General features: G+C 38.7%; 2 protein-coding genes across 2 annotated transcripts; both read left to right on the top strand.

The window, feature by feature from the left end:
• Positions 1 to 333: 333 nt before the first annotated feature.
• Positions 334 to 1,476, top strand: LOC121770178 (zinc finger MYM-type protein 1-like). The gene is made up of 2 exons (XM_042166959.1): positions 334 to 340; positions 713 to 1,476. The coding sequence occupies exons 1-2, from the start codon at positions 334 to 336 to the stop codon at positions 1,474 to 1,476; spliced, it is 771 nt and encodes a 256-aa protein (XP_042022893.1).
• Positions 1,477 to 4,037: 2,561 nt separating this feature from the next.
• On the top strand, positions 4,038 to 10,525 carry LOC121772392 (putative clathrin assembly protein At2g01600). Its single transcript, XM_042169475.1, has 15 exons — positions 4,038 to 4,283; positions 4,581 to 4,650; positions 4,992 to 5,089; positions 6,121 to 6,259; positions 6,423 to 6,550; positions 7,142 to 7,234; positions 7,370 to 7,420; positions 7,782 to 7,847; positions 7,942 to 8,007; positions 8,133 to 8,213; positions 8,317 to 8,397; positions 8,515 to 8,694; positions 8,786 to 8,861; positions 8,949 to 9,067; positions 9,985 to 10,525. Exons 1-15 carry the CDS (start codon positions 4,194 to 4,196, stop codon positions 10,333 to 10,335), a joined length of 1,689 nt encoding a protein of 562 aa, XP_042025409.1. The 5' UTR covers positions 4,038 to 4,193; the 3' UTR covers positions 10,336 to 10,525.
• The last annotated feature ends 5,845 nt before the right edge of the window (positions 10,526 to 16,370 follow it).

Here is a 16,370-nt window from a genome sequence, read left to right on the forward strand (position 1 = left end):
TATTACTCCACCACCTAATAAGTTAAATAATAGTAATATAGAGACTAGAGTCAAAGTGACCCCACCACCTAATAGTAATAGTGGCACTAGCACACGTTTCTACTTTCTAACTTATAAAAGTGCTTCTACTTTCTAACTTATAAAAGTGTTAGTAGTATTACTTTAAATAGTGTTAGATACACACGTTTTTAAAAATAAATATCAGAAAATTTGTGCACAACAATTTTAAAAGAAGAGAGAACGGCGGGCAACAACTCAACAAGGGTTTCAGTTCAGACTTCACTCTTCAGCCTTCAAAGAGGCGTCTCTTCCGGAGGTTCTGGCGATTGGGGAATGGCAAGTGATTGAGAGTTGAGATTTGAGAAATTTCTACACAAATTGCAAGGTAGGGAATTTAATGAGGTTAATTATAATTTCATCCCCTGTTTTTTTAGGATTTTAAGAATTAAGAGAATGGTTATAAATGATAGGACTTCATTATTTTAATTGTGTTATGTTATGTGTTTGGTGTGGTGTTGGCAATTTATGGATATAAACTAATGTTGTATTCCAATAATTATTGCTTAGGTTGAACCGTAGAAGATAAAACGCTTCTTCAAAAGAAAGCGTCAGGATGACTTTTCTTCTCCAAGTGAACCAATTGTTGAAGCAATTAAAAATCAGCCCCAAATAGAAGTCGAATTGAATCTGAATGATATTGTTGGTGATCCAGGAAAACGTAAACCAATTGAAGAGTTCAATGTTGCAATTCGTGATAGAGTACGAAGAGAGTACTTGAATAAGGGTCCTTGCCAACCAATTGGACATAAGTATCGTAACAAGAAATATGGTATTCAAGAAAGTAGTTTTCAAGATGTTTGGTTTAAAAAGTATACATGGTTAGAGTATAGTGTATCAAATGATGCAGCTTTTTGCTTTTGGTGCTACCTTTTCAAGAAGTCAGATAAAGGAAGTCGGCAATCAGATGATGCTTTTACAAAGACAGGTTGTAGCAACTGGAAAAATGCATTAGAAAGATTCAATTTTCATGTTGGGGCTGTGAATAGTTGTCACAATAATGCTAGAATTCAGCTTGAAGCTTTTCAAGATCAAAGGAACAGTGTGGCAAGTATATTACGGTCAAATACCCGTGAGAAGGAAGTTGCATATCGTGTTCGGTTGACAACTTCATTGAATGTGACTCGGTTTCTCTTAAAGCAGGGATTATCTTTTCGTGGACATGATGAGTCAAGTGATTCTTCAAATCGAGGTAATTTCCTTGAGTTACTTGTATGGTTTAGTCTGCTTAACGATGATGTTTCCAAAACTTTGGGTATAAATGCTCCTGGTAACAATCAAATGTATTCTCCTAGTATTCAAAAGGATTTAGCAAATGCTTGTGCTTCAGAGGTCACACTTGCCATAGTTAATGATATTGGAGATAAAGTTTTCACTCTTTTGGTTGATGAGGCTCGAGACGTTTCATTGAAGGAGTAGATGGGAGTTGTTTTAAGATATTTGAATAATGAAGGATATGTGATTGAGCGATTTATTGGGATCGTGCATGTAACTGACACTACATCTCATTCTTTGAAATGCGCTATTGATGATTTATTGGTGAAGCATAATTTATCTCTATCTAAAGTGAAAGGGCAAGGATACGATGGAGCTTCTAATATGCGAGGTGAGTTTAATGGATTGAAATCCTTAATATTGCAAGAGAATCCATATGCCATGTATATCCATTGTTTTTCTCATCAACTCCAATTAATTATTGTTGCGGTGGCTAAGGGCATTAGAGTTGTGAATGATCTTTTTACCTATGTCTCCATGATTGTGAATATGGCTGGGGCATCTTGTAAGAGAAAGGACCAACTTAGGCAATTGCAACATGAAAGATTAGTTGAACAACTTGACGTTGGAGAAGTGATAACTGGAAGAGGTAAAAATCAAGAAACTAGTTTGGTAAGGCCAGGGGACACTCGTTGGGGCACTCATTACTTTACATTGCTTCGTCTATGCTCTATGTGGTCTTCGGTTGAGAAAGTGCTGGCAGTTGTACGTGACGATGCTATTACTCGTGATAACAGAAGTACCACTGCAAGATTGATCGAAATGATGGATAATTATGAGTTTGTTTTCAGTTTGCATTTGATGAGACATTTGTTGGGAATAACCAATGAATTATCTATTGCCTTACAAAAGAAAGATCAAAATATTATTCAAGCCATAACACTGATCCAAAGTGTGAAACATCAGCTGCAAAGTTTTAGAGAGTATGGATGGAAAGACATACTTGATCAAGCTACCAAATTTTGTGAATTGCATAATATTTCACAAGCTGATATGGATGAAATTATACCACGCCGTGGTTATAAGAAGCATGAAGCAGAGTTGATCACGAATTTGCATCATTATCGTGTAGAGATTTTTTATCAGGTACTATAATATTTATATTCATGTTTTCTATATATATATACATATTATTTGTTGCTACAGAAATGGTAAAAAGTGGTAAGCATTTGGTTTTTCCATTGGTTTATCGGATTATTGAGTTGGCACTGGTTTTACTCGTTGCTACTGCATCTGTTGAGAGAGCATTTTCTGCAATGAAGACTATCAAGACTGACTTGCGAAATCGAATAAGAGATAAGTGGATGAATGACAGTTTAGTTGTGTATATTGAGAAGGACTTGTTTTCAACGATTGATAACGAACAAATTCTGCAACGTTTTCAATCGATGAAAACACGTAGAATTCAGTTGCCACCGCTTTAGATGTAAAACCACAACTTTGAAATGATCCTTTGTTCTTTTGATTAGATATGTGTTGGACTATTTTGCATTGAACATATATGATTTTACTGTTGCGGTGAATCGGTATTTTGTATTATATATATATATATATATATATATATATATATATATATATATATATATATATATATATATAACTATGAAAAAATATACAGTGGAGCCCTTACTGGCAATTTTTTCTGGATCCGCCCATGTGCACGACGTTAGTTTTTTTTTAATTATGTAATTTTTTTAATGTACCTTTTTTTATTTAAATAAAATTATTGCATTTTCCCGTATCTGTGTCGTAAGTTGAATTCCGTATTTTGTGTGATTGTTATTTTTATAATTTTGTTTATTTTGGCTAGCCTATGGCTAGGCTATTGCTTGTCCTGATGATGTCGCGGAAGGAATTTGTGGCTAGGCTATGGCCATTGTGAATGCTCTAATAAAAAAAAGTGGTAAAAGAATCCAATAAAATAAATAAGTATATTAATACAAGGATATGTCATAATGAACACAAAATTTGTAGAAGAACCTAGTGAAATGAAATGTATTAATACAAAAAGTGTTTTGACACTATTAAATTATCCCATACATTATAAAGTAACTCACAAATTAACAAGTTATAATGATTAATGTATATCCTTAAAGTTAGTGTCAAAAGAGTGTGAGAATTGGATTCTACATTTTTTTATTCTTATTCTCGTCACTTGTTTATGTGACATAATAAAATCAACGATCTCTCTTTTGCTCAAACTAAATAAATAATGAATATGCTGAATTCACTGGTCAACAATTGTCAATACGATTGGTATAAACAAAATATATATTCACATTATATTGGATTTTGATGTCTCTCAAAATAGCCAACCAAATAGTTGTTGGACCGATAATTTTCCTGATTGGCTCATGAAGATTAACGTGTGATTGTTCTCGATCAATATATGTTTTCCTTCAAAATAAATAAAACTAAATATTACTGTACATAAGATGTACTAAATCGACATTTGAAGTTGTATTATTGAATATTAAGTAGCCATTAATCTAAAGCCTGGCGCATTATATCTGTATGAAATATAATACTACTACCATGCTAGTTATTATTATTGCACAGTTTCGCAAAAATACTAATAAGAGAAAAAAGAAAAAAAAATGAATATAATGAAAAAAGAAGTAAAGGTGATGCGATGATGACTCATGTTTACGGTAGCTATATAGTCTATAATAGTATGCTGGCTGGCTGGCTGGGGCCGCCAAAAAAATAAAAAATAAAGAAAAGGAAAAACAAGGCGCCGTTCAAGACAGATAAACAACCCCTCTCTCTATAGTAACAGCAAGAGAGAGAGGCGCCAATCGTCTTGTCTGGATTCTAAGATTAATAATAGAAGCCGAAGATTGCGGCGAATCTGAGCGGAAATGGGGACACTTCAGACATGGAGAAAAGCCTACGGCGCTCTTAAAGACCAAACCAAAGTTGGTCTTGCTCATGTCAACTCCGATTTCAAGGTCTGTACCTCTACTCTTTTTTAGTAATACGCCGTATGGTGGTGCTTGAGCTAGGGGCTTTTGTGCCAAAATTTGTTGGGATCGAGGAAATTAAGCGAAATTGCGGTGATCGAATTTGAGTTTTGATTCGTTCTATGCGTGAGTGATGTGAATCTATATACGTGCGAGGGCTGGTGTGATTACTCAAAAATAGAGTGACGGTGAAGGAGAAATCATGTGATTTTGATGATTTATTTATCCATTTGATAATATTTTTCCTTCGTCTCTAATTTTCTATTTTTGGTGCCTGTAAAATAGGATGTTGATGTGGCGATCGTGAAGGCTACAAATCATGTGGAGTGCCCTCCAAAGGAAAGACACCTAAGAAGTGAGTCCTTCAGTTACTCGTGTTGTTAGATCCACTAATTAAGGGGATATAACATAGATGGGTTTTTCATTTTGGGTTTAGGGCGATTTCTGGAATTTCTCTCTGTACATTTTTTCGATTGGGGGATTGGATTTAATATTCAATTTTGTCAATTGCTTAAAGAACCTAAGACAAGGGGTTGGAATTTCAAGATTTAGGGAAATTTTCATACTTGTATGTCGCAAGAAGCAAAATGTTGATTCACATTTTCTGTTTAATTTTATGAGAGGGAAATCCTTCAGACTTAGTGAGGAATGAGTGCCCTGGCAACTATTGTATTAGTGATTGGATGTTTTTTGCAGAAATTTTGGTTGCGACATCAGCAATTCGACCTCGCGCTGATGTTGCGTACTGCATACATGCACTTGCAAGAAGATTGGCTAAGACACATAACTGGACGGTATGGATCCTGGCTATTGCTGCTTCAAATGAATATTGTTTCCAGATCAGAATTTGAGTTAAACGTCTGGAGCGTTAAGTTGCATCCTCTTTTTCTGAACCACCCCACCCCAACATATTTCAGAGGATGTGTCTCTTTGTTGTCCTGTATCTGCATTTATTATGTGGTTTAGAACTCATGGAAAATGTACTATTTGACATTGAAGAAAATGATCGCATACTGATAGTTGTGCTAGGAGTTATATATGTCTATGGTAATTTTACTATTCTGCAAATTAGGTTTGGTTTTGATCATAGGTTCTATTATAGCTGCGTTGCAGTTTCTTCTATGGATGTTTCGAAAAGTTACCAGATTCAGCTAGTGAAATGGTCATGTCATATATGCCTTTAGAATCTTTAAATGACTAAAAATGCTCTGAGTTAGAAAACATGGGAAATCTCAGATATCTATAGTGGAAGTGTACCTTGCAAGAATTTTCTGGCATGCATAAGGTTGTTGAACACTTTTGGACCCCTTTTACTTTTAATTTCCATCTATTGAAATACAGTTTGAAATATGTTTTGGCATCACTGTCCCTGAGCGGAAACATATTTTGGAATCTTTGCTTCCCTAGCAGTTAGGGGCACCCCAACATCCCTCATTGCCAATGATCTTGCCAATGAGGGATGTTACATGACCTTTTTTCCACACAAAATAATACATCTTACATAATATAATAACAATCTGGAAGTTTCTATTTGTCTGCTGGAACCAATATATGAATCAAAAGTATATCCAATTTTTGAATTGCTGACCAATTGCAATGATCATCAGTCTGTTTCCAGAAACACTGAATATGATAATGTTGTCAAGGCCTTGTATGCTTTTGCCTTGTTTTATGCTATTCACTTTTTATGCCTTTTTTTCTTCTTAAATGGTTGAAAGTCTTAGCTCTTTTCCTCTGTGCCTTGATATGGGGAGTTTAATTGTAGGTTTCATACATGAACTATGTATATCTCTTTTTTACGTTATTCAGCTTCTATTTATCACAGGTTGCGTTGAAAACACTAATTGTTATTCATAGAACATTGAGAGAAGGTGACCCGACATTTAGGGAGGAACTCTTGAATTTTCATCAGAGAGGCCGTGTCCTCCAATTATCCAACTTTAAGGATGATTCTAGCCCCATTGGTAAGTGACTACTATTAATATCTGCTATGTATAATCTTGTGATATTATCCTGCCCCTTCATATACAGTCTAGGCCCAATTCTTTTGATCGAGTTAAGAGAGAGTAGAACAAGTAAATGATGATCTTTTCAGAAATGAAATAATTCGTCACTCTCTTCCTCCAGCTTGGGATTGCTCTGCTTGGGTGCGGACTTATGCCCTCTTCTTGGAAGAAAGATTAGAATGCTTTAGGATACTTAAGTATGACATTGAAGCCGAGCGCCTTCCTCGACCCGCACAAGGTGAAGATAAGGTATGGTTAATTATAATATTGGTTGATTTCTCTTATATATCTCAGTAAATTAATGGGTGTACTAAATTCCCTCCAATGTGCCCAAATTTCAATTTGCCGCTCCAGTCCTTCCTTTTCAGATTTCAGTTTCTGCCAACATTTCCTTGAAATAAAAATGTGAAAATCTTTAATTGATACTTAATAAATACTCCTGGCTCACTGTGTTACTTTTTCACTTATTCAATCCTTTCTAAACAACCATTTTAAAATGCAAACATGTATATATAAAAAACATGAAAGATAGTATTATACTAACATTTTCCCATTTTCAACTAATTATGAAAGAGATATAAGAAATGCATGTCGAAAACAAAATACTTTATCTTGGCTTCTTTATTTGAATAGATTGTTGATTCATAAGTTCCTCCAGGTTCTATAAGTTTAAAAACCGTGTAACTAACTAAGAAGAATTCACATAAGGATATTGTTCTAGAGCTCAGTACATGTAAAAGTTAATTTCCATGTCTTGTTGTGGGACCTTTGTTTACGTCGGTTCATGGTATGTGGCTAGTATTGTTGAGAGACATTTTCTTGCTTGAATAATTTGCTCAGGGCTACAGTAGAACCAGAGACTTAGTTAGTGAAGAACTTCTGGACCAGTTGCCTTCTTTGCAGCAGCTTCTGTACCGTCTTATTGGATGTCGGGTATTTCTCAACTATCTGTTGTCATCATTCTACTGTTATTAACTGTTTTTCTATTCTTGTCATTTTTAAATGTTTTCATTTCTGTCTTTTAGCAGTCAATGGAAATATTTGTAACTAACCTTTATGAATTTTCAGCCTGAGGGAGCAGCTGTGAACAATTACGTAATTCAGTATGCCCTAGCCTTGGTACGCTCTCTCTCTTCTCTCCCTCTCCATGCTACCTCCCAAAAAATTTTAAAGTAAAAACCCCCTATCCAGTATATGCTTGTCCTCATTGGTAAGTATTTGCGTGGAATACAAAATTCTTTTGATGAATTGGGAGAGAACATAATGGTTAGGGATGTTATTGGGCTGCAAGGTTCAAGTTGATTTAAAGGGGACTGGTTAATTTGGGTCAATCTTGTGAGTTATGTGCAAGGCATTTATCATTATTCTTTGGTCCTCTTGTTGAGCGAATGGCATTTTAATGTTGAATTGATGCACTGCATAAGTCACTGGCATGATTAAGAGTTCTTGTTCTTTCCTTGCTAATATTTGCTACTTTCAGGTGCTTAAAGAAAGCTTTAAAATATATTGTGCCATAAATGATGGGATAATCAACCTTGTTGACAAGGTGAGTGAAATACTGTTCCAAGTGTCCCATCCCATTTAATCAGTCAATGGGTTTTATTGTTGCTTAATGAAAAAACATATACCTTGCATTTCAGTTTTTTGAAATGCCAAGACATGAAGCCATCAAAGCCCTTGATATTTACAAAAGAGCTGGTCAGCAGGTAATCTTTTACTCTGCAAAACTTCTGTATCAGTTATTCCTGTTTGATTGGTATCGAGAGTCATTCTGAAATTGTGGGGGATCTGGAGCTTTTTGTGGTGTCATCATGTCATGCTCATATTGCAGGCCAATAGTCTTTCTGATTTCTACGAAATCTGCAAAGGGCTTGAACTTGCTAGGAATTTCCAATTCCCTGTGTTGAGAGTGGTACGCTGTCAGTAGAGAAAAATATGCTGATTTTGTTGTTAGTTGTTTTGGTAACTTCATAAAACCGGTTGATGCATATATCTTCAATTCTTTGTTTTAACAGCCTCCACAATCCTTTTTGGTTACCATGGAAGAGTATATATGTGAAGCACCAAGAATGGTTTCGGTTCCAAATGTAGCCTTGGTTAGTTAACTTTTACTCAAAGCAATCATTATTTGGTAGCATTCGTCTTGCTTTTGGGCATAATGATTTTCTTGTTTGCCAAGGTAGATTGTCATTTAGAATGCCTTATTATTTCAGGAGTACCCAGAAAGGTTGATGCTGACGTACAAGGAAGAGGATGTTCCTTCACCTTCTGAAGAGACAAAAATTCCACATGAGGAACCTGCATCGGAACCCACTGATGAAGTTGCTAGCTCAACTCCTGAGGCACCAATCCCTCCACCTCTTCCAGCTAAAGTTGACACTGATGATCTGCTGGTTAGGAACTGAAGTACTTGATATTTTGTACCTGAAATAATATGTGGGGGTAAACTCTTACCCTGTGCGTTTTCCTTTTCAATCTATTTAGGGATTGAATGCGGATACACAAGCTGCAGCTGCGATTGAAGATAGCAATGCTATGGCTTTAGCCATAATCCCTTCTGGTAAGCATTCATGTCCACCCTGCTGCATTATAAATTTTATGCTTTGAAGAGCAAAGATGATATCATATCATGATGTGCAAATTGCAGGCACTACACCTTTTGACTCTGATGCGTCTCAAGTGAAAAGTTTTGACCCTTCTGGGTGGGAACTTGCTCTGGTTACTACTCCAAGCACCAACTTATCATCACTTCAACAGAGCCAATTGGTATGTCATGTGTTATTATGTACATAAAATTGGAAGCCTCACTCTTTGCTGCCTCCTATATTCATCCTTTCTGATACAACGGACTGTTAGTATATTCTGGTATACCCAAAGTGTGCATCTTGGTGCATCTCCTAACGAGAAGTTTGACTGCACATGGAGCATGTCTAATGGCATCAATTGTCTGTCCCCTCTAAGATGATGCTGAAATGCATGTAGAGTGGCATCAGAAAATAAGCAGTTATGATGTTTGTACTTGCTGGTCTTTGTTGGGTCTTTTCATATTTTTGGGAATGGGAGCCAGGGGTAGCGGCTTCACATTGTAAAAGATTATCACAGTGGGGGGGCTCTGAAGCAACTAGCAAGTCAGGGTTGGTTTATGTGATGCATGGAATGAATAGTTTAATTTTCTGCATACTAATGGCAACAAAATTGTGCAGAGGGGATCTTTTAGGTTTGAAATGCTGATTTTCATATTAAGAGTCAAGTAGTGGCTCAGGCTATGAGGACTTAGGTTTGAAATGCTGAAGCAGCTTACTGCCTAGGATATCCATGTCGGTCCGCGAGTTATTGAGGCGAAATCTCTTTTCTTTTTCCTTTCCTTTTCAACTTTCAGTATAAAAAATGTAAAGGTTGTCGATTACATTAAATTGCAAATTATCTTTCCTCTCGCCACATCTGTATACTCTGTGGATCGAATGAGCGAAGGCTAATGACATCCTTTACCAGGCATTGTTGAAATATGTGATAAAGGCATCTTTCTGACACTGTAAAACATATACTCTGATCTTTTCTTGTTATAAGTGATGGCCATTTCTATCTGTGATTGTATAATCTAATTAGCCAAGTATACTGCCATGCTGAAAGACACTGATGTTATTATATTGTTGAAATGATGTGTGCTTTATGGACATGTGTAGGGCGGGGGATTGGATTCACTTACCCTCGAAAGTCTATACGATGAAGGAGCATATAGAGCATCCCAGCAGCCAGTATATGGCTCACCTGCTCCCAATCCCTTTGAAGTCAGCGACCCGTTTGCTCTTTCTAACAATGTTGCGATTCCAACAGTTCCTCCAATGGCTGGTATGGCACAACATCAAATCAATCCGTTCCTTCCATTTCAGCCGCAGCAACAGCCCACCCATTTAATGACAACGCCTCAAAATCCTTTCGGTGATATGGGGTTTGGATCGTTTCCGGCTGCGCCTGCTCATGATCCTGCTCATCCCCCGGCAACCAACCCTTTTGGGAGCACAGGCCTCCTATAAAAAGGTGCATATATGTTAGCATGTAATTTACTCGGCCTTAGTTGATTTTGGTATATTTGAAGTGAGCGGAAGTTTGCTGCTGCTGATATAAACGGGAGTTGCTTTTTGAGCTCAGGTGATGTATACTTGAGTGTTGTAAAGATATTTTGTGCTTGAAAATGCACTTCTTCAAACGATGGTTCATTGGTAATTTGGTATGTGCTTCATTATTCAAACACCTATTTTACTTTCTACTAGTATTTGTTAGATTGAAGGTTGTATGTCATCAAGATTAATGATATTTTTTAACATTTTGATCTCACTCTTGATAAATTCAATAGTGGAGAGTAAATTTTAACAAATAGTACTACTAATTCTACCACATTCTTACAGTCAGCAATTTACATATTTAATCAACTTGTATGAGCCATTATGGGATTAAGGGGCATCTATTTATTCATTTTTTTGAGTGATTTGTTTTTAAAATGTGAAGACTTAACTTAAAGTCCCAGGGAGAAAGGAGGGGGTTGTTGATAAGTTGGTGTTTGAAATGAATTTGGATCAAGACTAATCCCCACTTGAGGCGCCACATCATGGTTCAGTTTTTTAAGAGAATCTACAATGAATAAATTAACACAAATTAAATAAGTTGGGATATAGTAATTGATAAGTTCTAAAGACTGCGGTTGTAATATAAGTAATTAATAAACTAGCTTAGACATTTCTAACCATTTACACCAAACTCAAACCCATTTTTGAGTATGAGTCACGCCAAAAGTAATTTTACTTCAAACTTAATCCCAAAAGAATATTCCATATTTATATACTTTTTATACCTTTTCAATTATACCTACATATTTATTTAAATTACATATTAGTCCCACAATATTTTATCAATAATTTATGTAAATTAAATAATTATACAAAATTTTCTTATTAATATATTTATGTACCCCCTCCGTCCCCAAAGAGTATGAACTTTGGGTTCGACACGAGTTTTAATGCATTATTAGTAAAGTAGGAGAGAGATAGATAAAATTTTTTAAGTATTGTTAGTGGAAAATGGGTCATACCTCATTAGAGAGAAGAGAGTTTCCAAAATTTGAAAATTCATACTCTTGGGGACGGACGAAAAAAGAAATAATGCATACTCTTCAGGGACGGATGGAGTATTAAATATAATTTATATTCAAAAAAATGACACTACTTTTAAAATTAAAATACGTTAAACTTACAATAATAATAAAATTCAAATATAAATTGAAACACATTTAAATATATCGCAATTACATAAAAAATAGCTAAAATTTCCAGACTCATAAATTTGTGTAAGCAATAATAACAAGATTTATAGCAATATTCATTCAAATTTATTATTTATTATTTTAAAAAACCATAATTTATTATAATATGGTCAGCTTGCTAATTCCTATTTAATTATTTTTTAATGGAAAAATGTACTGTATGCAAATTACATGAAAAAATTGTGTGCAAAACAGCTTTCCTAGACCCTAGTACAACGCTAACATATCTCTAATTCTCTACTCAATATGTGCAAATTATGCCGGCTGTTTCAACTATCACGTACTAGTCCACAAATTATGGCCGGCTGATTCAACTACTTCAAAATAATAGTAAGGACTATTATGTAATATTTAAAACTTTTTTGCAATAGATACTCAATTTTTATGTTCATTTACTTTAAATTTGGTGTTGTTTCATTAAAAATCCCAAAAATAGAATTGGGTATGGTGTATGGTTGGAGAACTTCTTTACCGGTAAAAATTCCATGCTCATTCCATACCAAGTGGCATGGGATTTGGAGTATGGTTGGAGGTAGTCTTAAAGACTGAGGTATAATTGTAACTGTTGATTAATTGGGCTGTTAAGTTGGTGGACTATTATTATTGGGCTTGAAAATTATTCTGGCCCAGGTAATTGTGTGGGCTGTGTGTTGCCCTAGCCCATCCCAGATCTGATATACCCCCCTTCACTTCTCCACTGCCACACATCATTATGCACTCTCTCATCCTCTCACTTCTCTCTTTCGAGTCTTTTGAGTTTCCCTTGGATTTTCTTCTCTGATGATTATCTGATTGTTGCACGATGGTTTATCACAAGTGTTTGAGTGATTAAACGGGTGTGTGGGTGGAGATAAGTAACTGCTTCGGTTGCTTGGGTTCCAGAGGGGTTAGGGTTTCTTGTTTGAGAGGTTTTCTGTGTGAGTGGTTCTGAGAGTGGATAGATCCGGTGTTGTGGAGTGGATTGGGGTTGTAATACGTGGTGTGTGAAGGATTTCACAGTTGGATTCAACGTTGCTCACTTGGATCGTGGTTTTGGTGAATAGATCTGTACTATTAGCGGGTGGTTGAGCCATAGCTACAAGATCTATGCGATTCCTTTGATTTCTCTCTATATTCTGCATTACTTGTTTCAGATCCGAGAGGATCTCACCTTGTGTTACTAACTTGGGTATTAAGTGTGCAGGTTCTCGGTGAAATCTTGGAGCATTCGGTCCAAGATTGAAAGTCTGAGATAATTGACTAGTTATTGTTGTAATAGCTTGTGTTAGCTTGTAATAGCTTGTAAATTAGTCGCTTGATTAATAGTTTGACTGAGCTATCTTGTACAAGACCAAAGATGTCTCGGTAAATAGTGAATCCAAAGCTAGTCTGTTCCCTACAGTAACTTTTTAAAGATTAAGGAAAAATCGATAAATCTAACAAATGTTAGTATAAGTTTAAGCGTTAACTAGTACTACCAGTAGACCTATATAAATAATAATCTCGTGCTTTTCCATAAGTTTGTGTAGTTGCCAACAAATAATACACTTTTGATGGCATTTAGAGCATCCACAATAGCGGATGTCTCGGCGGACGTCCGCTGTTGCAGCTGAAGAGGCAGACGCGGACGTCCCATGCGACGAGAGGTCGTCCGCGAGTGTGCGCGGACGTCCGTCGTGACGTTCGCTATTGCGGTGACACGACGAACGTCCCAATTTTCATTTTTAAAAAAAAAACTCTATATATACAGCTCGTTGCAAACTCTATATATACGTCTCATTGCAAACTCTATATATACGATTTTTTAAAAACTCTAACGCATTTATCAGCTAGCGGCAAACTATACAGATTCAAGGCATAACATGTACTTTGTTTGAATCGTTTTTTGGTCTGGGACGATTTTTTTTGGTAAACTATGTATTTTTTTAAATTTTAATATGTATGCTTTTTTAGAAATAAAATGGTTGCATTTTTCCCATATTCGTGTCGAAATTTTAATTCCGTAAAATTGCATATTTGTGAATTTTGATGATTGGGATGTCCGCTGAGATGTCCGCTATTATGGAGTGAGATGTCCTTATGATGTGACAATACTGTGGGATGTCCGTATGACGTGGCAGGAGGTGTTTTGGGATGTCCGCCGCGACATCCGTCCCTATTGTGGATGCTCTTAGAGTGTCCACTATGGGGGCGGCGCGCCGGCCGCCCCCTTCCCCCGCCGCCCCGCCGGATTATAGTGTGGAGGACGTCCGCCCCGAGGCGGACAAATTTTCCGGGGCGGACAAGGCTTCGGCGAGAAATGTGCGAGGATGCGCCGGTCCTCGATCGTCGCGCCTATAGGCGCGCCGGCCGCCCCCTTCGAAATTTTTTTAAAAAAAATTTCGACATTTTTAGAGGGAGATTGGAGAAGGAAGAAGGAAGAAGGGAAGAAAGAAGCAGTTTTGATTTTTTTAAAAATTAAAATAAAAATTGATTATAAAATTTCGGGGCTAATGGAAGTGTCCGCCTATAATGGCGGAAACCTTTTTTTTAGCGCGGACAAAAACTGGGGCTGTGGACAAAAAAAGAGCGGGGCTATTGGGGACGTCTGCCTTACGGTGGACACTCTTATACCAAGGCCTCCACTTCCATACCTGACTCCACAGCTGATCCGAACCTATAACAGCAGCCCAAGAAGGAAGAGTCAGGCCGAGAATTGAGTTGGGCTAGCATCTCCAATGGCGGAGGTCCGGTCGGACGTCCGCGACGGGCGACCGGGACGTCCGCCATTGTGGCGTCGAAGGTCGGATAAGGACGTCCCGTGAGGACGTCGCGTGTCCTCGGACGTGCGGGCGACGGGCGGGCGGAAGTCCGCCACTGTGGACTGGGTCGGACGTCCGGTAATTAAATTTTTTTTAAACTCTATATATACGGCTCGTTGAACTTCATTTCATTCGCACCACTTGTGTTAACAAGTTTCTCTCTTCTTTTACTACATATTTCATTTCTACTTAATGGAGAACGATAGGAACTCCCCTGCCACGAGCGAGTCGCAGACTCCGGCGTTTCCCATCGACCTGGAGGGAAACGTTAGCGGAAATGCGACAACAGTTCCGACAATGTCGGGGATGGGTGGAATGGGTGGGATGATGTCCCCTTATATGTACAATTGGATGGGTGGGATGGGTGGTATGATGCCCAGGGCTGCGGGGATGGGGGGCATGACCCCAAATATGATGATGTTGGGGCCGGGGATGGCGATGGGGGGCATGACCCCAAATATGATGGGGATGGGTGGGATGATGCCGGGGGGAGGGGGTGGCAGGGGCCCACAAGCGGACGATGTCTATCGGCCAGTTATCGATATGACTGATACCCCCTCCACTTATGTTCCGGAGACTCAGTTCACCAGCTTGGAAACTTTCTCTTTAGAGGAGTTGGGGCTATCTCCAGTCAGGGAGACTCCAGGCAGGGGGAAGGGACGTGGCAAGGGCAAGGGGAAAGCCCCTGACTCTTCCTCGCGAACGGTGGCAGAGGAGGAGGATGAGGATGAGACGGGAAAGAGGACGGTATGGAGCCCGTGGAAAAATGTCGCGCTTGCGAAGGCTTGGGTTTCAGTAGTCGAGGATCCCTATGTCGGTGCCAACCAACATATTGACAGACTGTGATATCGCATCGCTGAAGCCTACCACACACACAAACCGGCTGGGGCGAAGCGTCGCGTTCCCGAACAGTGCCGGAAACAGTGGGAGCGGTTGAGGCCTAAGCTTAGTCGATTTGCGGGCCTCTACCAAAACAATCTCCGCCAGGCAAGCAGCGGTATGTCCGAGGAGGATGTCCGGAACCGTGCCTTTGCTCAGTACCCCGACAGAGCCTTGAAGTTCAAACAATTCGATCAGTGGGAGGCCTTTCTCGTGGTGAAGGATTCCCCAAAGTTTTGTGGGGGAGTCGAATCGGGCTGGGCGAAGCGGACGAAGATCAACGCTTCTGGTGAATACAGCAGCAGTGCTGGTTCGCACGAGCTCCCAGAAGCCGACGAAGTGTCCCCGCTACCTCAATCAGACTCTCGTCGTCGTCGTCGCCCGGTTGGGCAAAAGGCTGCCCAGCGGAGGGCTAGGGGAAGCAGCAGCGGGTCGTTCGAGGTCCAATCGGAGGCCCCTGCTCCCCCAGAAGATATCGACCGACTCGCCCGCGCGCAGTTAACGACTAGCTTGGTCCGGACCATGCATAGGTGGCATAGCACGACAGATCCTGTGTACAAAAGGATGTTGAAGGATGTCATCGATGGATGTCGGCGCGATTTGGGCATGCCACCCATTGGAGATGATGGCGCCGAGATTAGCGGCGGGGACGGCGGGGGCGGCACGGGCGACGGCGGGGGCGGCACGGACGACGAGGAGTGAGCCGACTCAAAAATTTTATTATGTAATTTTTTCTTTTTTATTATGTAATTTTTTTTTTCTTTTTTTATGTAATTTTTTTTAATGAAGCATTTTCTCGTATTCCGTGTCAAAATTATAATTCCGTTACGTATATTTGTGAATTTGTGATTTTTTTAATTGCGGGAAGTCCTAGTGGGAAGGGCGATGGGAAGGGCGGATTGTGAAGGGGATGTCCTAGTGATGTGGCAGTGGGATGAGAAGTCCTAGTGACGTGGCAGGAGGTGTTTTTGGGATATCCTAGTGGATGTCCGAGTGGGACATCCGACCACTGGAGATGCTGCGTGTTTATCCGATTTATCAAATGAAATGTTCAAACAGTGTATATTAGAATTATTCTTTCCCTAATTCTCTC

The sequence above is a fragment of the Salvia splendens genome, chromosome 16 (genome assembly GCF_004379255.2).
Source record: "Salvia splendens isolate huo1 chromosome 16, SspV2, whole genome shotgun sequence".
NCBI classification, from domain to species: Eukaryota; Viridiplantae; Streptophyta; class Magnoliopsida; order Lamiales; family Lamiaceae; genus Salvia; species Salvia splendens.